The sequence below is a fragment of the Tetrao urogallus genome (genome assembly GCF_951394365.1).
Source record: "Tetrao urogallus genome assembly, chromosome: 2".
In the NCBI taxonomy this organism is placed as follows: domain Eukaryota; kingdom Metazoa; phylum Chordata; class Aves; order Galliformes; family Phasianidae; genus Tetrao; species Tetrao urogallus.
Window position 1 is genome coordinate 95,294,078 of NC_136814.1, and position 24,128 is coordinate 95,318,205.

General features: G+C 52.7%; 2 protein-coding genes across 2 annotated transcripts; one reads left to right on the plus strand and one right to left on the minus strand.

Annotated features, from left to right (window-relative positions):
• Positions 1 to 1,727: 1,727 nt before the first annotated feature.
• KLF11 (KLF transcription factor 11) lies at positions 1,728 to 8,068 on the plus strand (the record flags this gene model as incomplete). Its single annotated transcript, XM_079550723.1, has 4 exons — positions 1,728 to 1,775; positions 3,145 to 3,399; positions 4,937 to 5,930; positions 7,764 to 8,068. The coding sequence occupies 4 exons, from the start codon at positions 1,728 to 1,730 to the stop codon at positions 8,066 to 8,068; spliced, it is 1,602 nt and encodes a 533-aa protein (XP_079406849.1).
• A 5,251-nt stretch (positions 8,069 to 13,319) lies between these two features.
• CYS1 (cystin 1) lies at positions 13,320 to 20,062 on the minus strand (the record flags this gene model as incomplete). Its single annotated transcript, XM_079550068.1, has 3 exons — positions 13,320 to 13,425; positions 17,393 to 17,445; positions 19,898 to 20,062. 3 exons carry the CDS (start codon positions 20,060 to 20,062, stop codon positions 13,320 to 13,322), a joined length of 324 nt encoding a protein of 107 aa, XP_079406194.1.
• Between the last annotated feature and the right edge of the window lie 4,066 nt (positions 20,063 to 24,128).

Consider the following 24,128-nt stretch of genomic DNA (forward strand, 5'->3'; position numbering starts at 1 on the left):
CCTTGCGAGTTAGGGGCACTGCTGCAAGGGGGTTTTTTAAACCTGGTATATAGAATCCCTATCTGTTGACACATTTGTATCGAAAATGGAAGTTCTATTACAGAATCTCAGTCTGGGGTCAGGGAAGTAGTTTAGGGTCTCTGTAGGGGTAGGGTTGACACAACTGTTATTTCTTTTTTACTGTGTAATGAAGTATGTGAACTAAATCTGCCGGTTGTTTTCCTCTAAGGCTCTCTGGGACACGGGTCTTCTCTCTGTAGCAGCAACCTCATGTATGTGTTATGGAACTGATTTTTTGGTTTTGCCTGCTGTTTTTTAATTGAAAACGTATTTTAAACCAAGCTATTAAATTTTATATGTTCATTTCTAACGCTGAGTCCTCTGTGCAGTGAGCACGGCTGCCTTTCCTGGCCTCTTCGACAGCGACAGGGCCCGAGGGAACGGCGCGGGGCTGGCGGGGCGGGGAAGGGGGGGTTAGGGACGGACTGCGGGTACGGCACGGGCTGCCTAGGGCCTGAGCGGCTGCACTGTAAGGGGCGTTTGAACGGCGCTCTCAGAGCTGGGCTTTGGGTTCGGGGCGGTGCTGCGCGGAGCCGGGGCTGTCCTTGCCGACTCGGGACGCCGTATGAGTCACTGCCAGCAGCGCGCAGTGCGGCGCTCCGCTCTCGCAGTCCGGGCTTGAGCTGCGGCGTGGGGCTGGGAGCCTCGTGTCCCCGCGTGCGCCCGGCCCTCCCTCCCCGTCGGCAGCCTTCTGGAGCCCCGGCTTGCAGGGACGGGCCCCGTTTAGGTGTGACGCGGCGTGGGTGGGCGGGCTGCAGGGCAGGGCCGGGCGCGGAGCACAGCTCGCGCTTTATCCGTTCCTCGCCGGCCCATAACGGGGCTGCCCCGGGGCAGCACGTGGGTGGGTGTGCGCGGGGACCGCTCCTCCCGTAAGCGTATGTGTAATGAGGAAACGGGCGTTCTACGTGAGCGGGTAGGGGCAGGAGAACGGCTTTAACCTAAAAGGGGGAGATTTAAGTTAAAAGGGAGGAGGAAACGCCGCACTCGGAGCGCGGTGGGAGCCCCATCCCGAGGCGGACGCGCTCCGTGCAGCCGGAGCCGTGCAGCCGGAGCCGTGCAGCCGGAGCCGTGCAGCCGGAGCCGTGCAGCCGGAGCCGTGCAGCCGGAGCCGTGCAGCCGGAGCCCTGCCCGCCGCACCCGGACGGCCCTCCCCTCCCCTCCCCCCCCCCCGCCCGCCCGCCGTCCACGTGCAGCGCGGCACGCACTCGGGGGGAGGGGAGTTCCGGCCCGGCCCCGCCCCCTCCCCGCCCCGCCACACCCCCGGGCATTCCCGGCCGCCACCCCGCCCCCCGCCCCGCCCCCCGCCCGACCTTTCCCCCAGTTTCCAGCTCCTCTCCCCCGCCCCCTGGCGCGCCGCCTTCCCGCCCGCCGCCGCGGGCCGCGCCCACGCGCCGCCCCCCCCTCCGGCAGCGCCCCTGCACGCCGCGATCACGCCGCCCGCCGCCTCCCGTTGGCCGCGCGCGGTTCGCGCCGGGCGCCGATTGGCGGAGAGCCTCCGCCCCGCCCGCGCCGTCTGGCGCGCGGAGCTCTCGGCGGCTCGCGGCGCGCGGGACCGTCGGTGCCGGCCCCGCGGGCGGGGAAGAAGGGGCGGGGGCGGTGCCCGCCGCCGTGCTGCGCCCTGCCGTCCGCCGCGCCGCCTCCCGCCTTCCCGCTCGCGTCGACGCGCCATGCACGGCTCGGGTTCGCCCTGCCCGGAGATGGGAGATGCGGCCGCGGTGAGCGACGCGGGGACCGTTACCCCGAGGGGGGCGGCCGGGGCCGGTGCCTAACGGGATTGGGGCGGGGGGCCGTCGGGGCCGTTAGCTGCGGGGATGGGGCGCTCGGGGCGGGATCTGAGGGGCTCCGTCCTGGCAGCGCGGCGGCCCCCTTACCCGGCTGCCGCCGACGCCGCGCCGGGCGGGGTGAGACGGGGACACGCGTCCCGGCCGCGAGCCGCTGCGCGGATCTCCGGCGCTGACGAGCTGCCCGTGCGCGTAGCGGCGGCGATGTCGCGCATCCGTATGTCCGTGACGCCGCGGAGCCCCGCTCCGTGAGTCAGTCCCAGAACTGCGGGCCACGAGAGCCCCTATGACATCACCCAGGAAGCGCGGTTCCCGCGGTTCCCTCGGCTCCGGAGGCCGTGGCAGCGGCGTGGCACTGCCTGCTTTTTTTAGTTCCCCTTTTCTTTTTGCGGCAGGGCTGCAGCGCTCGTCCTGCGCCTCCCGTCCCGGTGCCGGCAAGGCGCCGAGCAGCCGCGATGCCGTGATGCCGTGTGCTGCCGGAGCTCTGCCACGCTCGGGTTTCCTGTGCGGGAAGGCTGGGTGTTGCCTCGCGTGTGGCTGCGCACCCCTAGCTGTGCCGCTCGCCTGTGGACGCACACCGATAGCGTTCCTGCCCCTTGCCTTCGCGCTGCTCGGTGCCCTTTGGGATACCCGGCACCTGTGCGGTACCGTACGTTTCTTAGCACAGTTTTTCAGAGTGCTGCATACGAAGAAGCCCTGCTGTGCTCCGGAAGCTCCTTGCCTTCCTTTTTCCCCACTAGCTAAAAATAAAATGGAAATGCTTTGCACAGCATGGTACCCCCAGGCTCAGAGCATCGTGCTGTCAGCCTCAAGTGTGTTTTCCATGCGCTCCGGCAATGAGATTAGTGCTAATGAGCAGCCATCTTCTGGGGCCAGGAGACAGCCTTGTCTAAACAAGGTTGGAAGTTCATCCCTTCTTTCTGCTTGTATACAGACAAGGAACGTGTTTATTCAGAGCAGTGCTATCCAGGAAAAGAACTCTGGAAACCTGAGCTCCACGTTAAACCTATCAATTCCTTTTCTGTGAGGGTGGCTTTTTGGTCTTGCTTGGTTGATTTTATTTATTTATTATTTATTTATTTGTGATCTTTTTGGTTTTCCCCCTTTTTTTTTCCTTTAGAAGGGTAACAGGGTGGGGAGACCAGCTGGCAGGGGGAGGGTGAGAGAGGAGCTGATGGGTAAAAGTCCTGCTGCAGGCATGGGATCTGTTTCAGATGACCTTCATGGTGAGCAGACAGCATGTGGGTGGTGTCAGCTTTGTATTCTGACTCGTGCTAATAGCCAGTAATCCGATTACATCCAGGTTGACATTGTGGATATCTATGAGTCCATCCGGGAGCGGCAGCGCCACGACAGCGAGCGTTCCACCTGCAGCACCTTGGAGCAGAATGACATCGAAGCCGTTGAGGCACTTGTTTGTATGAGCTCCTGGGGGCAAAGATTGCAGAAAGGTGACATATTAAAGATAAGGCCTCTCACGCCCTTCTCGGATTCTGGAGATTTCACAATGCACGCTGAGGCTACTTCTGAATTACCAAAGGATTATTTATCTACGCTGGTAAGGAAGGCGTGACTGCAAAATAAGCGTGCGTGACACCTGGCTGGTACATCTCTGCTGTCTTTTGGCTTAGCTGAGGAAGATACCTCGCTTGTGTGACCGTGCATAGAACAGTGGCAGCGCGACTCGTGCTGTGTGTGTACATGCAAATCAGCAGCGTGGGGTTTCCTGCTGTTTCTGGGATGGCGAATGTAGGAGTTTGGTCTCCTGTTAAATCTTGTTATAAAAGCTCCTGCTGTCAGGAGCAGCACAGAGGAAGGCTGTTTCGGTGTTTGGATGTTTGAGAGAATCGCAGAGGGGCTGAGGTGGGCAGGGCCATCTGGGTGCATCAAGCACAGTCCTGCTGCAGCAGGGACAACCAGAGCGGGGTGCCCAGCACCGCATCTGAGGGTCCCCGAGGAGGAGATCCCACAGCTCTGGGCAGCCTGTGCTCCATCACCTGCACTGCACAGAAGTGCTGCCTGGTTCTTGGAGCACTTGGAGTACAAAAGGCAGATTGAGCCTCAGTGATTCAGCGCTGACTTATCTGGAAGGCCTTTAGGAGGAAGGTTCTTGACGACATTTGGCTTCACGCTGATCTCTAGTACAGCTTACCATTATGAAACTGCAAATTTAATTGGTTTTTATGCTGTGTGTTTCTACACGCAGTTTATTTTTCCAGAGCATTGGCCTTCTCTGACTGATTAATGTCAGTTGAATCACAATTTTTTTTTTGTTTCAAACTATGTTGCAATAGAAGTAGATTTAAAAAAAAATAAAAAATAAAAGACTTGTCATTTGTGTTTTAGAAGGCTAAGACCTATTTCAGCCAGCTGGCTTTTAGTATGAAGTTATGTCACAAAAAGAGAATAGGAGAGGCAGATAGGCTGGGATGATACAGCAACTGGCTGGTAGGCCTCTTCTGTTGTACTCCTGCCACTCAGTTCTGGAACTCTGGAGCTGCCCAGCAGACAGGCATGGGTTGGGATTTCAGTGTTAAGAGGGGCAGGAGAGGTGGCAGCAGCAGGAAGGCACGGGGGTGGGTGGGTGCGTGGGCTATGGGGAAGAGCAGTTCCATTTGTGTTTGTCTTGGGAATAGCCATCAGCTGCTGGAGAGGTCATTATTTGAAGATCTTAAGTAATTAAAGTATCATTTATTATTAAATTAAAGATAAAAATATTGAAGTCTTACTGGAATATTGAAGTCCGCATGGTACAGTTCTGCTGTCTATTGCTCTGTCTCTGTGATCAGCAGAGCGCTCAGAGCCTCTTGTATCTGCACCCATTGCTGGGAGAAGAAATGAGGGAGTTTCTGTAGTGCACTGAGTAGACACGCACCATTTTACGTGGGTTTGCAATCTGCCCCATCGCCTTCCTTTTATTAATTAGCACACTTCTGAGCCTCTTCTGAATGACCATCAGATGAGGCAATGCAAGCTTTAATTGCTTTCCCCAAGCAGCGGTTTCTGAGGTTCTGAGGAGCAGGTGTGATTTTATTTTTGCACTAAGGACTGTGCGCCGGGTAGCAGCGTTGTATAACAGTGCTTTCTTTCTGCAGTGCATGACCCCCCCGCACAGCCCCGACCTTGTGGAGATGTCTGCCGCCGTGCTGCTCCCCTCGCAGGTCACTTACTCCAAGCCCAGGACCGTCATGGCAAGCACGGCTGCCTGCTTGGTCACATCCACTACCGACTCAACTCCCGCGGCCAAGCCGTCCGTCCTGAGCATGGAGAGGCAGTGTGAGCAGAGGGCGGCCCTCGCGGAGGCCTCTGCCCCTCAGCCTTGCAGGGCCATGGCGACGAGCGTCATACGGCACACGGGTGACAGCTCTGCTTACCACCAGGGTCCTGCTGCGCGAGAGAAAGCAAAGGCAGCTTTGGGCTGCGGCGCTTCTGGAGGCCGGAGTGGAGCAGAGGACCGAAGACATTCCAGCCTGCCACAGGACACGTGTGCTGCCGATGCTTTAGTTAACAAAGCCTCTCCGGTACGCCAGCCGTGTGCTGGTGACCGCAGTGATGTCGTGCCCAGCCAGGGACAGCTTCCAATCCGACCTGTATCTCCACAGACCCACTTACCAAAGAGTTGCGAGGACGACTTGCAAAAAAGAGCTACCCCAGTGCCGCCCGTCCCCGTGTCAAGCCCCCAGGTTCTGTGTCAAATGATCCCTTTGAATGGCCAAAGCGGTGTGATTAATGCCTACGTCAAGCCTTCAGCTCCAACCGTCTCAGCTCCGATGAAACCCATTTTACCGCAGACAGCTCCGCTCTCTCAGCCTGTGCTCGTGGGATCTTCTGTGCCTCAGGGGGCCGTCATGTTGGTGCTTCCACAGACTGCTGTCGCGCCGACGCCGCAGTGCCCGCAAGCAGTAATGACTGTTGGGAACACCAAGCTGCTGCCCCTTGCTCCTGCCCCCGTGTTCATCGCTTCTGGTCAAAGCTGCACCCCCCAGATGGACTTTTCGAGACGGAGGAATTATGTTTGCACCTTCCCCGGGTGCAAGAAAACCTATTTCAAGAGCTCCCACCTCAAAGCCCACCTTCGTACCCACACTGGTGTGTAACGTGGGGTGAGCTGTCATTGGGGTGTTGAAGGGTGCGTGGCAGCGGGTGGGAAAGGGAAGGGGCAGGTGGTCAGGGGTCTTGTGCTCATCTTGGAGAGGAGAAGAATGCTCATTCTCCATGGGCAAGCAAACAAAACAGACTTTGTTCTGAGACCTCAGCCGACCCTGTAGCGTTGGTTGAGTTTCACATGCTTTAGTCGGAGCAAAGCTTTGCCCTCTGTGTGCATGTGTTTAGATTTGAGTGGAATTCTGCCAGCTGGACTGGATTGCAGTGAATTGTGCAAGTCTTTATTTTGAGTATGGAGGGGTCTGGTGTAAGCAGTCCATAGTACAGGTAGTTGTTCTTAATTTGTACGTGAATGAAGGAAAAGAGACATTCCAGTACTACTAATACTACTATGTTTAGAATTCCTGGAGTTTTGGCTAGGCTAAATAGGTGTGCGTTAAGATTTTGGGTTAGAGTGTTAGGAAGCAGAGCTGCTGCAGGAATATAATTGGATTTATGTTAAGTAATTGTAAATTAGTTACAATTAATATGATTTGTTCCATAACATCTGGTTAGTGTAGAGGCAGTGTAAATGTGTTTTACCTATTCTCTTTTTAACTCTCAGATCCTGTTAAGTCAAAACTAAATGTTGAGTTCTTGGAAGGGACTATTTCTGATGTTGAGGAACATGCACATCAGGTGATTGATAAAGAAGAGTTCATTTAAACGTTTGTCTAAATTTTTTTTCCTTTGCTTATTTCTGCCACCCTCTGTGGTTCCAAGGCAGGATGTGCATTAGTTTGCCAGCTTGTCTGTCCAATTCCTATGAGAACAGAGCTTAAGCCCCGTATGAAGCTGATAATCCCCGTAAACTGGAGCTCAGAGACAGAATGATGGTTCTGCTTCTGGTCTGTGGCAGCAAACCTCTCCCTTGTCACGTACCACCACTGACCCACGAGGGAAGCTGTGTCTGCTGTGATGTTAACATGAGCACCCGTGGCTGGGGAAGCACACAGTCCCATCACTTGCCACCCTGCTGTGCAGCATCAGTGGGCAGAGCAGCAGCAGCTTGCTTTTCCTGCTTCATCCCACTCACTGAGCAGCTAGGTGGGCATCATGCACACCGAGCTTCACTTGCCTTCTGCAGTAAGAACACAGCTGCTGCGGTGCATATTTTCTGCTGGACTTCTTGCTCCGCTCCAAAGAGTTCCCCAGATTTGTGGTGAAGGGTAGATGTTTATCTTGTTTATCTTGAGGTCTATGAGGGCTGCAGGCAGCAGGTCACATTGTTTAGGATGGGTGTGATGTTAAGCAGTCACCCAGCATGAGAAACTTCTGTTGAAAGCCTTCCTGGCTGCTATCTTTCCCTGGCATCCAGAGCTCCTGTAGGAGTCTGGGTCTCTGGGCATGTGGGCCGTCAGAGCACAGTGCTCCCTGATGTGCTGCATCGGTGTGTGGTCACTTCAGCAGGACTGGGAGCGTGAACCCCATGTTTTCTTGTTGCCCACAGCATTTGCTAATGATGCATAGTGGTTGTAGGGCTGTGGCCACATAGGAGGGATGGGCTCAGGGATTTGCTTTTGGTTAAGTCTGTAGTTAACATAGCTTCTCTTTAAACAAATGGACTCTATTAAAGAACGTTTAAAGAGATGTGAGGAAATAAGGGGAAAAGAGACCTTCGCTTTTTCTCTGCAAGTCAAATTCAGCTTGTACTCGAGCTAGCGGTGGCTGCACAGATGGGCAGTTTTGGAAGCTGTCAGGTTCTGCAAAGTAGGGTATGACACAGCTCTTCGGTAAAACAGAGCTTAATGAAAGTGATCTTTCTTTTACGTTCTGCAGGAGAAAAGCCCTTCAGCTGCAACTGGGAAGGCTGCGACAAGAAGTTTGCCCGCTCAGATGAACTGTCACGCCACCGCAGAACTCACACGGGAGAGAAGAAGTTTGCCTGCCCCGTGTGTGAGCGCCGCTTCATGCGCAGCGATCACTTGACGAAGCACACCCGGCGCCACATGGCCACCAAGAAGATCCCCAGCTGGCAGACAGAGGTGGGCAAACTGAACAGAATTGCCACAGCGGAGAAACCGAAAAGCAGCAGTGCTCTGAGTATGCTCATCCCCGTGCCACCGTCTGTCTGTCAGGGCTAGTGGGACAAGGCACCTTCTCTGAAACTGTCTGTAAACCGTGAAGAGCTCTGCTGGCTACAACAGAACTGACAGCATGCCCCTCTTCACCCCTCAGCGTGTTTGTTTGTACATACTTCAGTTCCCTTCATTTTAGGTCCTCTGTTAATAATGCTAGGTGAGAAATCTATCCTGTTTCCTCATCCTATTTGTTTGTTCAATATTTGGGCAGATGCAATCACCAGCACTTCAGGAAAGCGGGACTCTTTTGAAATGATTTTGGCAATAGGTTTAAACGAGTCATTGCTTGCTGTTAATATTTTGATGGACAGTGAAACAGGGTGATTTTTAATTTTTTATACTAGTGTTTTCTATACCAAATATATTTTGTATTTATTCCTTTGGATCTTCGTATGCAGGCTTACTTGACCTGCGTTAGTAGAGGAGTGCAGGATGAAACCCAGGGCTTTGGAAACTACTTTCCTGTGAGCCTAAGCAAATGCATTCAGAGCATTCTGTAAGTATGTAATGTTTGAAAATTTGGTGTTTGGGATTTTCACACTTCTGGATTCTGATCCTCCAACAGACTGGTGCTGTTAGAGCCTCCTTGTGCAGGTGACGTTGGAGAGTCTGAGGTCTAAGCCTGTCATTGTTTATAAACAAAACAAGAGCCAGCTAAAAACCAACCCAACAAAACCATCCTAGAATGACTTTCAGAAAAGAAGTGTTGAAATCCTCAGCACCCCATCAGTTCATATTCTTTGCAAGTGGAAGCTGTTGTGACTTTTAGTAAAGCTTGACACACTGGGTGTTCCTGGGTCCCCACTCTGCCTGAGCAGAGCACTGGGAGCCAGGCTGCTCTGCTGGATGTAGAAGCACAAACACTGTTCAGAAGCTTTGACACTAGAAACGATGCTTTACTTTCAGCCCTACTAAATCAGCGTATTAAAGTCTACTGAAAAATCGCAAAAATGGCAAGATAACCTGTGAGTGATTAGCTGGGTCTCTGTTTGCATATATATATTTTTTTAATACAGCAGAAATATAAAATTAAGTTTACGCATTGTGGATGCTTATGCACCTTACAGAAAATTGTTCCAGACTTTTGATGACCTGTATCAAAGCACCAGGAGAAATGCTAGTCATGTCTTAACAAACAGCCACCTTTTTCAGCGCGAGGATGCTCTTCACGTGGCCTTATACTTCTCCACAGTACTTTGTATCGCATCACCCTTTTCTATTAAACGAGATACTCTCCCCGTTGGTTGGATTTTCTTTCACACCCCATGTAAATGTGACTGAGGAGTGGAACGGCTGGCTGCAGGGCACTGTGCTGTGCTGGCCTGCTGTGAGCAATGAGATGCAACACCCCTCCTGTGGCCAGCTTGTACAGGAGGGTACCTGTGTGCTGTGTGCTGAGAAGTGCCAGCTGCTGTTTTGCTGGCTGAAGCTCACCTGTTGTGAAGTATTTCTACAGTGTTCACCCTCTAGGGCTCCTATCTTCAACCGTTCCTATGCTGAGCTCATTTGAGTGCTGGAGAGCACTTGTTTTAATTTATTTTTTACCTGAATGTGAAAATGCAGGTACATAGGAATGCGCTGTATCCTGCACGGCTTTGTTCTAAACACGTGGTCTTGTTTCTCAGCATGGGCAAAGTGCTGCTCTCATTTAAGCAGACTTGCTGATCTCAGCACTCCCCTGAAATCAGCAGAGGCCTTTTTCAGTTGAAAGCTGAATCTGTCATTATTTTTACACTTCGCTCTATAGTTATAATTACTGGTAACAAGTTTCCAGCCTGCACAAGAGCGTTGTGTTGGGTGTATTGAAGTGCTGTGCCTCACCTTTGAAACGCCCACACCCTGCTTGTGTGCTGCACCATCATCCCACGGGCAGCATACATGTTGGGGAGTGTGTGCACATGCAGCTTTGTGCTTCCCCCTTGTAGTGAATGTTTGCACTTTGTGTGGTGTAGAAAGAAAGACTTTGCTCTGTTTTGCTCAGAAGTTCCCTAGATTAGGAAGTTTGACTTTTGGTTGTCACTGTAACGCACTTATAACCTGGGAGAAGGTTGGCCTGTCTCAGTCTGCCGGCCCATTTAGTCCTGAGCAGAGCCATCTGGGGACTCACATCTCCCGCCCTCTTAGTTTTTTTGTGGCCAGTGGTGATTCCTGCAGCTCCTGGGAGGTGTGGAAGCCCATGTGTGGCCTCCCACCTCCTGCGTCCTGTGAGTGTTCCCAAACAGCTGGGCCATGCTGTGGCTGCTGGCTCTGTTTGCTCTGCTCCTTCCTGCTGTATAAGCGTTATTTGTGGATTACACGTGATGGGGGGCACTGCTCTCACTCACTGCCTGAACGACACCCTCCAGTCTCTTTGAGCCTGCATTTTAAAGAAGTGGAATTCTGGTTTTGTATCTGTTTTTTAGCTTCTACTGAAGGAACTGTGTGACGTGACTGTTTTTAAATCATTAAAAGGTGTGAATTTTCAGATTTCCTATATATCTAAATATCTGCTATATTCCTATATCCTAAATATCTGCTTCAGAACTATGTAAAAAAAATAATATGGATTATGTTATCTATTTAGCCAGTAGAAGACTCACTGGTTTACCTACCATCAAATGAAAGACCTTTTTGGTTCTTCTGTATTTATGTGTACATCACCACCGTGGTGTGGGGTTTTCGCATGCTGTCTGAAAACAGGAGTCTCGGGGCTCAGAACTGTGTTCTCTCCTAGCATGGCTTCTAGAAGCAGCATGAAAGGTGCAAATAAAGAAGAGATAAGAATGTGACTCAAGTATGGCTGCGTTAGCCCTGCTTCTTCCCATTCCTGTGTGCTCTGGGTGTGACCCGCAGGTCTCAGCTGGGAAGGATGTGGCCGGGAGGATGCCAGCACACTAACTCCTTGTTTACACTTTCAAGCATCTCTGCCGTTCCTTTCCCTCTGGCTGGTTCCCGGATTGCAGCAGTATTTATTTCTAGCAGGGCTGTGTTTCTAAATGGCAGGTTCTGGTTTCCACTACTGGTTTCCAGTGCCATGGGAATGGGGTGGGCGCATAAGGGAAGTGGAATTGGGAGAAAAGAGGAAGGGGTGTAATGAAACCGACTTTGTCACAGCTGCTCGCAGCAAGGTGACCCGCTCCCAAGGTCAGAGCCCCCGGAGCTAGCCGGGAGCGAGGCCTTAGGGCAGAACAGCTGGGTACTCACACTTTGGCATACAGCTCACCCTTAGGCTACAGCTCAGGCTCCTGCTTCAGCGGTGGAGACTGTGCTGAGAGTGCAGGAGGTGGCATTTGGTGGCTTCCCCTCATGGCTGTGCAAGCTCCTGCATGGCAGCATGCGTGACACGTGGGGCTGCTGGGTGCATCTCCCAGTTCCATCTGTGAGCCCATATGGCTGCTGCCTTCCAATCATGGCTGGCGAGGCAGCTTGAGGCAGGCAGGTTGTGGCCACGAAAAGGCAAACTCACACATGCAGGAACAGCAAATGATGACTCAGAAAATGGCAGTGCATGGGCTGAGGAGGCTGCAAGATGGCTGAGGAGGATGCCGTGACACCTCAACTGCACTCAGCCATCGCAGCGCGCTCTGTGGGATCGCTCCTCCGCGGGGTGTGTTGGCACTGAGGCAGTTTCTTTCATGATCAGTTTCTTCCTCCAGCAAACGCAGCCTCCTTCAGTTTCTGCCTCAGTCCTGGAGCGTGGGAGAAGGAAATTGGGTAATGCTCACTTCCTGATGCGTACAGATGGCCACAAGCGCATCTCATGCATGCAGACAGCCTCAGCAGGCCAGAGCATGCCCTTTCCTGGAAGAGCTTTTTTTTAGATGAGAAGAATACTTCAGATTTTATTTTCTCCCTTGTGATCTCTCTTGAGTTCACAGCAGCTCTTTGTTTCTCAGCGCAGAGCCTGAGAAACCATTGCACAGCTTGCAGCCGCTTCTTCCGACCCCACCTTTCCTTCTCCCCGAGCATGGACTGTCCCAGCTCACTGCACTCCCCTCCTCCTGCAGCTCCTCCTCTCGTGGTAGTACTGAGGTTTGCCGTGAATGAAACCTGCCTCCCCCTAATCCTGGGAGCAGACGCGTGCTTGTTCCTTCACTGTCCTACCAGCTTCTTTCACAGAGAAGCTTAGGGGTTTGCTGCATTGCAAGAGAAATTTCCTGCAGCCTAACAGGAATACACTCCATTTAGAAATATTTGTGCCTTCTAAAATTACTCAATTTCTGCAGAATTGTTGAAGTACAGACTTTATTTTAGGAGAGACTGAAATGGGTTGTAAGGATACACCTGGCCTAGTTAGCGACTGCAGCCGCAGAGAGAGGCTGGAAGTGACATGAAAGCTGGGCAGGGCACAGAGCCCCAAGGCCGCCTGCAGAGCTGCAGTCAGGAGGCCTCCAGTGTTTTCCCGGCACACATCTGTTCTGCTTGCCACAGGAGGTCTTTGAGAGCTGCCAAAAGCTAACACAAGCGGCAGGAGATCCAATGGATGCGCTGCAGAGCAGTGGCTCGGCAGCCATGGGTCTAAACCTAAATATTTCTGCTCCCCACAAAAAGTGCTGGCGTTCAAAACAGGATTTTTTCCAGGAGACTCTGCTTCAAAACCACTGTTGCCTTTATTGAAAGGTACGTAGAATACAGATGCATATATTTCTCTTTCACAAATACCTGCAATGACGAAGACATCATAATACAGCATCTTAAGATGTGTCCTGCTGTTTCCTCTTGCATTCACACTCTGTACTTCATCTGATATCTTGAATACTTCAGCTAAAGATAGAAATTAGGTATTTTTCTACTTCTGTTAAGAAGCAGCTACTCATGATACATTAAGATGCAGATAAAACAAAGGCAGAAACCCTACAACACAAGGCTTCCCTATTGGGGAGCACAGAAAACATTATTTTCTTCAGAGATCCACAGCCTTTCTGTTTTACTTTGGATCAGCTAAGGATATAACACAGTGATTTTTCTGCCAGGGAGCAGAAATGCATCAGAGCTTGCTGCATTTCACAGCACACTCCCAAAGTCAGATCTATATCAAATGATTTTGCTGCACTTTATTACTGCCAGGACAAAGCAAAGGTCTTCTTCCCTAAAGCACCACATCTCAAAAAGCTAGTAAATCTGGTAAAAAGGCCATTTCAAGAGGAGCTTTGAGATACTGATTCACAAGGTGTGCTTTTTCTGGTCTTTCTCCTTGCACTCCTCCTCACCATCCCAGGCACTGCGTTCTCCTGCTGGCAGCTCCGCTGCCCCAGCCATGCCCTGTGTGTGGAGCTCAACAGCCGTACTCCCGCTCGATGCTGGCCATCAGTTCCTCTTCTGAGCCATGGTACAAGATGGCCGGGCACCCCACTGACTGCTTGCTGCCCTGTGATGGGCACCTGCAGGTGGAGGGAGCAGGTTATTGAATCATAGAATCACAGAATCATAGAATGGCCTGGGTTGAAAAGGACCACAATGATCATCCAGTTTCAACCCCCCTGCTGTGTGCAGGGTCACCAACCACCAGACCAGGCTGCCCAGAGCCACATCCATCCTGGCCTTGAATGCCTCCAGGGATGGGGCATCCACAACATCCTTGGGCAACCTGTTCCAGTGTGTCACGTCCTAATATCTAACCTAAATCTCGCCATCTCAGTTTAAAACCATTCCTCCCTGTTGCTGCTGGGAAGGGAGCCGCACTCCCTCATTGCCAACTTCATCATCGGGTGAATGGGAAAATGGCAGTGCTCGTGGCTTGCTGAGATGCTGCTATTCTAATGCATCAGATTTCCACACTCCATGGGCACACCACTGGCTGACGTTTTCTAGCACTTGGCACCTATTCTAGTCAGTGAGATTGTTACAGTGAAATCTGTACAGTACTCAAACTCCTGTGCTCCATAATGCTTGGTAAGCTACAGCCATGGCCCAGCCAATACGCTGCATATCCTTTAACACCAGCTGCTAGTTCCAAGGTTTCATCCAGAAAGGAGCTTTTTGTTATTATCCAACCACCATGTGCATGCCCTGTGGACTTTGTCCTTTTTAAGGGAGCTGGATGTTGCCAATAAGAATGATCACATTGGTATTTTTGTGCTTCTGCTTTTGAGAGATGTAAGGTAAAAGGTAATGCTATAAAACACCAGGCCCCAAAAAGCGAGGTACTGATGGAGAACATTTGCAAGGTTCTTCCATGGGAACCTCTGCAGCACTACAGGGCTTGGCTGGCTTTCCTTTGTGTTCCAACCAAAGTAAGAGCTCAACTCCCTCCAAGTGCTCCTATGGTTTAGTTATTTCTCTCTCACACAAGTGATGTCTGATGTACCATCGGTAGGGGACTGGCCCAGGTTTTATTGGCACTGTAGAAATCATATCCAACAGCACATCTCTGGCTCTGCCATTATTTAGCAACCACTGACCCACTGCTTCTCTAAGGATGAGACCCAGCACAGCTGGGTTGAACTTGGTCATTAGCATCCCCACATCTTGCCTGTGTGCTGACTTCCAGGCAGGAGAGAAAGTCTCCAGGTAAAATTCAGGTTCAGTGACACACAGAGGGGATTTCAAACAGACAGAAGCAACCCTCTATGATGCAAAAGGAAAGCAAGCTGCTGCTTGGGTCCTTTCTGCTGTTGTGGCAGTTATCCATCACTTAATGTGGAAAAACTGAAATAAACCAAAAACAGAGACATCCCACCTGCATAAAAGGAGAAACCCCTCCAGCAGGAAGCCTGCAGCTGTGCACGCTGCATCACTGAGCCTTTTCAGGGCCAGGCCAGACAGGACCCTGCACTGAGGTGGCTTTGAGCAGGAGGTCAGTCCGAGGCCTCCGAGGCCTCCCAGCCTGAGCCTTCATCTCAAGGAATTAAGCTGGGGCTGAGAAACGAGAGCAATGGGGGTGCCACATGGCATGCCATTGGACCTGCAGCATCACGGTGCTGCCCGCTGAGTCCGGCTGAGAGCTGCTGGACTTGGTGACTTGAAAATTGGAGGTTGGGATGTTGGGAGGGAATTGTTCAAACCCAGCAGCCCTCAGGGAGCCAGAGGCATGAGAAGCAATGGGGGAGGACAGCATGGGAAACACAACCCATCGAGATCACTGCAGAGACTTTTGAGTAAAATACTGGAGTTACTAACAGCTTAGAAAGCAGCAGTAAGAGTGATCAGAGAGGCTAAAGCAATTTAGAAAAGGAGAAAGCAAGGAATGTGCTCCATTTCAGCCACCAGACTCTCTGTGTTTAAATATGGTTAAGGGAAGGGGGAATATTTTTAATGGAAAGACAGTGAACTTTGCAATGAGGAGAAGGAAACACAAAGGGCAGGATTAGCTCAAAAGTGAGCTATGGGGTCTGCTGACAGTGTCCCTCATGAGTGGTAACCTCCTAGGTAGGAACCCCAGGATCACAGAATGGTGATGGGAGGGACCTCTGGTGGTCATCTGGCCAAGTTAAGCAAGTCAGTCCCAGTTAAGAGCCTGAAAATCACAGAATATCTCCAGTGAGAAAGGATTCACATGGATCCCAAGTCCAACCCCTGGCTCCACACAGGAGCACCCAAGATCCAAACCCTGTTTCTGAGAGTGATGCCCAAACGTTCCTTGAACTCCGGCACTTGGGGCCATGCCCACTGCCCTGGGCAGCCTGTTCCATGCCCACCGCCCTCTGGGGCAGAGGCTTTCCCTAACCCCTGAATGAGTCCAATCAGAATGAGATGGGATGAATCTAGGCCACTGTTTTTTATCTTTCTGCTGAGGATGGGAAAGTACAGGATTAATCATTAAAATGCCCTCTGCAAGACCTAGCAGCTGAAAAAATGGGTCAAAGCCACGCTTGGATAACACTGCACATGACACAGGGGTTGAAAGCAATTATAGGATTGTTGTGACATTCCTGAGCCATGTCATTCAATTGGTGGACTGCCACTGGTCGTGTGGGAAAAAAAGAGGTAATGTGATACAGCAAAGAACACATACAGATCCCGCTTGGAGGGTGTTCATTAGTGTCTGATTTAGGGGGTTATTTGGTGTCACATTTCCAGCCTCTATCTCATTGGGCTGCTCTTCTAGGTGACAGCAGGAGGTGCTGGCACCCTGCTCTGGGTGTCCCTGCTGGAGCAGGGGCTGGGCCCGATGGACCCAGAGAGTTCTGCCACCCCCACCATGCTGTGGTTCTGTGAAGTCTCTTCTTTTTTCCTCCCTGCCTTTTTCTCCCCAATTTTCAGATTAACACATACTCAAGGGCAGAGGGGCTGTGTGACAACCCAGCACTGAAAAGAGTCTCTCCTTAGTGCAAGGAGATGGTTTTCCAATCCTTTTAGTTTCTTCTCTGTTTCTCTAACACATGCATGAAACTGCTCCCACTGCTGCTGGCAGACCTGGGGACACAGTCAACATTGCTGTTCGTGAAAGTAAGAGTTCGGGTTTTGTTTGTTGGATGCCCAGAGCAGCAGGTCTCCCAGGCATCCATACAGACTGGAAGGAGCGGTCCTTGAGAGCAGCCCTGTGGAGAAGGACCTGGGGGTCCTGATGGATGAAAAGCTTAACATGAACCAGCAATGTGCTCTTGCAGCTCTGGAGGCAAATGGTATCCTGGGCTCCATCAGAAGAGGAGTGGCCAGCAGGGACAGGGAGGTGATTGTCCCCCTCTACTCTGCTCTTGTGAGGCCCTGGAGTCTGGAGTACTGCATCCAGGTCTGGAGCCCCCAGTACAAAAAAGACAGGGAGCTGTTGGAGAGGGTCCAGAGGAGAGCCACAAAGATGATCAGGGGCACCTCCCCTATGAGGACAGGCTGAGGGAGCTGGGCTTGTTCAGCCTGGAGAAAAGAAGGCTGCAGGGTGACCTCATTGCAGCCTTTCAATACCTAAAGGGAGCCTACAAACAGGAGGGGAATCAACTGTTTGAAAGGGTAGATAACTGCAGGACAAGGGGAAATAGTTTTAAGTTGAGGGAGGGGAGATTTAGGTTGGATGTCAGGGGGAAACTCTTTATAGAGAGAGTGGTGAGGTGCTGGAACAGGCTGCCCAGAGAGGCTGTAGATGCCCCGTCCCTGGAGGTGTTCAAGGCCAGGTTGGATGGGGCTCTGGGCAGCCTGGTCTGGTATTAAATGGGGAGGTTGGTGGCCCTGCATGCAGCAGGGGAGTTGGAGATTCATGATCCTTGAGGTCCCTTCCAACCCTGACCATTCTGTGATTCTGAGATCTGTGTCTCTAACTGCTGCAGCATGGGAGCCTCTCATGGATTTTTAGGGTTCCTGGGGAGGAAGGACTTGTGATCCACTCCATCCAGGCTGCACAGCCCATGGAAGGCCCAGGTGGCCATGATGGCAACAAAAAACACAGCAGGGGAAAGGGAGGCAGGGGCTACTCACTCATTGCTGAAGTTGTTGTTCCCTGGGTCTGAGGGGCGTCGTGGAGACGAGGCCTTGAAAAGAATAAACGTCAAATGTTTCAGTTACGACAATACAAAGCTGTCTTTGTGTCTCATCGGCCATGTTTGCACCCACCTCTGGGAGGATGGTACACGGGCCAGAGCACCTCCTAGGAATGAAAATACCTGCTAATGAAAATACCTGCTGATGAAGGAAGTGACAAAGAGAACCCCCTGCAGGCAGGCTGGGTGCTGCAGGAAGAACCAAACTTCCACATTTCTCCTCTTTACTGTACTGCCCCACAGAAAGGGGAGGGGGACAAAGGCAGATTCTGGCTTGAGACAGACTCAGACTCAGTCAGCTTGGTGACTGCTTTCTCTAAGCTGAAGCTGGTGGTTCACACGAGCTATCCTGCCGCTCCCAACAGCACCAACAGAAGTTAAACAGGCACAGTGCAGAGCCAGTGTAAGGACCCAGCCCCTAGAAAGCAGGAACAAAGCAGCTCCTTTCTGTGCCCAGAAGAATGCTCAGCCCCGCAGCTTTGTCTCGGCAATTCCCACCCTGAGAACCCATTCCCAGCACTTCTGGGCAAAGGATGGGCTTGGAAGACAGGCGGTTGCCTCTTTTCCCCTTTGTGGCTGACTCCTCTGTGTTACGAGCTGTACGTGGTGTGTGGGTGGAAGACAGAATCAATTAGTCATCAGGATGGAGCAGCTTTGGTTAGCAAAATTTGCTTCCCTCTGCAAAACCAGCTCCCACCTTCTCTGAGGGATCTGTCAGCAGCAGTACCTATTTCCCAAAGGAGCACTGCCGACATTTCACTTGGAGCTTTGAGATCTGTGGGGAAGTGAAAGAAAATGGCCCCCCAGCCCCTCCTGAGCCCCAAAGCCCCCAGTGCTGGGCCAGGCACAGTGGGGCTGTGGTGACACTGTGACTGCAGGCACACCCCAAAACCAAGAGTTATTTGGGGTCACAAGCTGGCCCAAGTCAAAACGGTGACAGGGGCCATTCCAGCCGTGCCTGTGCAGTGAGCAGCAGCACCCTCCAGCGACATAAGAAATGCCACGGGTGGCCGGGCCAGTGAATGCTGCCAAAACCAACTCCTGGTGAACACAGAGCTTGAGCTGCCACGGGCAGGGATCCTATCCTGCCGATGTGCAGAGGGGTGGGAGGCAGCATCCTGCAGGGAAGGTAGGCAGTGCCACGCTTCTCCTGGCTTCCAGAGCTAACAGCGGCTCCTGGCTGTCTTGTGCAAGCCTGGTGCTTGCTCTGGGTCAGGGATATGCCAGGGATGGGCAGGAGGTGGTGCCAGGGATCTGCTAGGGTTGCCCGGGATGGTGTCAAGGATGTGTTAGGGATGTGTTAAGGATGTGGCAGGGATGAGCCAGCAATTGCGTCAGGGACGGTGCTGGAGATGTGTCAATGATGTGCCAGGGATGTTCCAGGTCAAAGAGGGGCTGTGCTCAGCTGAGTGGTGCTGTGGGGAAAACAGCAAAGGAGGGGTGGCTTTGGGAGCACAGCTGCAGCACAGCTGCGAGGGTGTGACCGAGGGGACTGACACTGGCCAAGGGGATGGCGCAGCTCACTGCTGAATTTTAAAGACAAGCAGCACTGAACGGAGAGACGATGCTGGTCCTGCAGGCAGTGAGTGCACCTCTGCCTAACGAGCCACTGCGCTCTGTGCTGCAACGGTCCTGGCAAAAGCACGGGTGGGTTTTTCCTGTGCTGAGCAATATTTATCTCTGTTGGTAAACCGCAGAATCACGGGATGTTTTATGATGAAAAAGATTCAGAAGATGAGCCCAAGCACTGCCCTGCACTGCCGGGTCCGTTGCTGCACCACGTCCTGATGCACCACGTCCACACGCCTCCGAAATACCTCCAGGAACGCATTACTTCAATGCATTACACCACGCCCGCGACTTCTGTGCGTCTGCTCGGGGCAGCATTTGCCCAACGAACAGCACGCGACCCCACAGCTGTGCTCGGACCGACGGTGCTGCCCGGCTCCGCTGCATCGCCACGGAACGGACCCGCACGACCACGGCACAGCCCGGGTCGGTACGGACTTGCACGGATCAACCCCGGGCTTCACACAGCATCACCCAAGATCCAAACCCTGTGTCTGAGAGTCTGAGAGCGGCGCCCAAACGCTCCTTGAACTCCGGCACTCGGGGCCGTGCCCACAGCCCTGGGCAGCCCGTTCCGTGCCCACCGCCCTCTGGTGCACAGCCTGTCCCTGTCCCCCAGCTGCCCCTCCCTGACAGCCCCACGCCACAGAGACTCGGCTGTTATTTTTGGGCAGGGAAATAAATAAATAAACAGATCTCCTCTTTCCCCAGAAGAACATCCGGAAAACCGGAACGGTTCGGCGAGAACGGCGAGAACGGCGAACCGAGCGCGGCGGCAGAGCGGTCGCTGAGCTTCGAGGCGGCGCCGCGCTCCGGCCCCGGGCTCCCCCCGCCCCCAGCGCGGACCGAACCGGCCCGGCCTCGCGGCACTCACCTCCGGCGCGGGCTGGGCGGGGCCGGGCGGGGCCGCTTCCAGCGCCGTCCCCGGCGCCCGCCGCTCCTCCGCGGCTGGGAGCGGACCCGCCGCCGCCTCCGCCTGCGCCGTCCCGCGCGGGGCGCCGCCGGCACGGCCCCACCGCCGGCTGCTGCCGCTGCCCATGGCCGCCGCGCCCGAGCCGGGGCCGGAGCCGGGGCCGCCGCCAAGGGCCGCCTCGCCGCGGGGCGGCCCTGAGCCGGGCCGGGGGGGCCGAGCCCGAGGGTGGCGAGGGGCGAAGATGCGGGAAAGAGGCGGCGATGGGCCGCCTGGTGACTGTTTTTTTACAGCAGACTAGTCGCTGTTAAAAGCAGCTTGGCCGCTCTCCAGGAGCGAGGGCGGAGGTATGCGGTGAGCCCGGAGCGATGCCGGGGGACGGTGCTGCACCGAGTCAGGCGGGCTCCTCGCCTCCGTCCGGGGAAGGAGATGTACCTCGTGTCTGAAACACTGCCAGCCTCTGCTGGGCAGCGCTCTTCAAACCCAGCAGTCATTTCTTCTAATAAATAATGAGCCACGCGGACATATATATACGTATACACAGACATCTCCATATACAGGTATGTACACAGGAATACCCCAAAATTGCCCAACCCTTCACATTTCTTTATACACTCGAGTTGTTACTGTGTGACTGCTATGAAAGGAGGTCGTGGTGAGGTGGCCTCTTCTCCCAGTAGCAGCTATAGGATAAGAGGTAATAGCCTGACGTTGCACCGAGGAAGCTTCAGGTTGGATATTAGGAAACATTTCTTGAGAAATTTTGTCAGAAAGATCGGTGAGGCATGGCACACCACGCTGCCCAGGGAGGCGGTGGAGTCACCAACCCTGGAGGTGCTCAAGAACCGTGGAGATATGGCACTGAGGGACGTGATCAGTGGGCACGGTGGGGCTGGGCTGACGGTTGGACTCGATGATCTTGGACATCTTTTCCTACCTTAATGATTCAGTGATTCCGTGATTCTATGACCCACTGAAACCACCAGCACTGGATTGCCTCATTGTGGCATCTGGCTGTTCTTTATGGCACTTCCAAGACCAATGGCCAAGGTGGAGTCAAGAACACAATTGCTTGGACAAAATCTTGCTATCTGATCTCATTTTCGGGTTGCTCATTTCCTGAGCATGACAGTATAGAGGCTGGCTGTCCCAACCGGTGTCAAGAAGTGTTGGTGGTGGCAATGTGAGGGCAAGGAGGGTGTGGGTGATGGGGCATGGCAACGGCTGCCATGGAACCAATGTCATCACCTTCATTGCTGGAGGGCCAGAGAGCAAGGAAGGAGCTCGCTCACAGGATAAGAGGAATAACAGGATCCTTTCTCTGTAAGAGCCCAAACAGAGCCTGTAGAGTTCTATTTTCTCAGGCTTCTGTTCCCACCAGAACTTCTCTAGGGCAGTTACAGACAGTACATTGAGGAAGCTGATCTTGTGACAATAAACACTGCACCATGTGTTTAAGTTTTGCCTTCTTTCCTGATACTTGCTGGGTTTTCTGTGAATCTTCAACAGAGACAGATGCATTCCTGTGGTATAGGAGCTCTAGAAAGCCATATCAATGACGAAAAGAATTAAAATTCAAAGTTGAAATATGTATCACGTCAGGGCAGTCTCTCCCTTTTGCTCACTGGTGGTTTCTCCTGTGGCATGCCAAGGTGCAAGCCCACAGATTTTGGCATTTCTTTCATGGATTTGTTTGAAGAATGAATGTCACTGAGAAGGCAGTGTGATTCCAAACCAGCTTTCCTGGCTTCTGCTATATTCTAAAAAGAAAGAAAAACTATAAGGTGTGGTCTCTACAGAGGGAGCAGAGAAGGCTGAATGTTTCCCATGGCAAACTGCCGTGGCGGCATCACACCTCAGTGAGCAGGATTAGTTATTAATCTGCCTTTTAGCATTAACTGGCGCGCAGCAGAAGGGCTGGGTGCATTGCTCACATCGCAGTGCCTCTATCACACAGCACTACTGCTGCCCTCACTTCCAAAGCCTTTTCCCAGCTGTTGCCTGCAGCTGCGTTTTCTGGCCCCAAACATCCTACAAAACGTAATGGTGATGACTCTTTGGGGTTGGTGTGGGGTCACATCCTGTGCCTCTGACCCTGTCCCAGTGTGACATGGAAGGAGCTTCAAGGCCAGGCTGGATGTGGCTCTGGGCAGCCTGGTCTAGTGGTTGGCAACCTTACACATAGCAAGGGGGTTGAAACTAAATGCTCTTTGAGGTCCTTTTCAACCCAGGCCATTCTATGATTATGTAATTATGTGATTCTATGATTCTATGATTCTGTGATCCGGGTTGGGGAGCACAGGACCAGCAATTTCTGCCCAAGGGTGGCTTTGCTGCCCCAGGGAAAACAGCCATGAGATGGAGGCCAGTGAACCCCAGGGAGCCGTCCTGCAAAGGATGGAGCCTGGGATGTGGTGGGGAAACCACGGGTGGAGGAGGGACTGAGGCTGTCCCTATGAAATTGGTGGAGCTGGGCTTTGGCCCAGTGCTGGAGTTTGACTCATCCAATTTGCAAAAGAACTGCTGAGAACACATCTTTAAATCTAAAAGTCTGGTTTTTAAGAGTGTTCTTTCAACACATCTTGGATTTTACTGCACCCTAAGCATTGTCAGCAAAAGGGTTTTTTCTTTCTGCAACTCAGGTGTGAAGGGAAGGGCAGGGGAGCTGAAGAGCTCTGTGGAGACACTGTGGGTGTATGAAAGCAACCAGCAGGAGATGAACCTTAGAGGTGAACCTCCCCTTCCCAACAGAAACCATGTTCTCTTTCTAGTCTTCTGAGCTTGTTTCTCCCCTTCAGTGTGGGCAACGCTGAAGTCTATGAAGGCTGGCTGATTGCAGAAAGCCTAAAATCCCCAGTCTCAGGCAGGCTGTGGGATTTCAGCTAGCAAGGCTCTATGTCCCGTACTTCGGCAGGGCCAAATGTGCTGTTAGGTCTGCTGGGTCTGGACCTCAGGTCCCTCAGCTGGGTGACCACATCACTCTCAAGCTCTGCGCCCATACTTCAGCTCTGTATGAATACCTGCTGGCTGGAAGAAAAGATTTGGCAATACCTTTATTTATTTAACAGGCTTCCTAGAGAGGTGCTTGATGCTCCACACCTGTTGAGGCTAATGCCCTCAATAATATGCTTTAACTTTTGATTAGCCCTGAAATGATCAGGAAGTTGGACTTGGTGATCTTTGAAGATACCTTCAAAGCTGTTCCATTCTACTCTACTCTACTCTACTCTACTCTACTCTACTCTACTCTACTCTACTCTACTCTACTCTACTCTACCCTACCCTACCCTACCCTACCCTACCCTATCCTATACTACCTTTTGAGTATGCCTGGTTTCAGACCTTTGGTTACCAACCAGCTGCCTCCCTAGCCGTGATTCCTGGGTGGAACATGTGCTGCTGTCTCCTCCAGGAGCACCCACGGCACCGATTCACCCGTTGCAGTTGTGAGCAAGCCCTGCCTTAGCTGCACCTCATCCTAACACCACTAAAACATGTTGACATCTTGTGCAGCGGGGCAAGCCGCAGCCTTGAACAAAGCTGGGTGGCACCAGACAGCATTGAGTGGGCTAGCAAGTGGTACCAGGCTTGGTTTCCCAAGGCAGAAGCTGTTACGCTTCTTGGACAGCATCTGATTTGTTTCTCCAGTTGCACAGAGAAAAAAATAGCCAAGGTTAATATTTTACCAGCAGGCAATAAAGCTGACCTGGAATTCAGACATCTACATGAGCTGACAGGGCTGTCACCTGGCAGCAGGGCTATGCAGGCTGTCCCTGTATGCCCCCGGCCCGCTGCAGGCTGCAGCCAGGGCAGTGTCCCACACATGAGCTGGTTAGAGGCATGCCCTGGAATAATGTCAGGGGCTCCAGTCCTGGAATAACTTGCTGAGAGGCTGTAACGCGATCATGCCTGATCTCTTTGTGGTATGGACGAACTGTTTTGGTGCTAGAAAGCCTGTGTCTGCTAAGCAGACTCAGGGATTATAGGGGTTTGTAACAGATGCCAAAGCTGGCCCTGATAGAATGAGGTGGAGGAGCACCACTAAGTGGTGAGGCAGGGCAGGAGCTCCCAGGTCTTTATCTGGGAAGGGCGGTGTGAATGGGCTTGCTGGGAACATCAGCTGTGAACAAACCCTCCTTTCATCTATCTCAGCTTTAAAGTGCAAAATGATGTGCTTCTACCTGGGGGGAAGTGT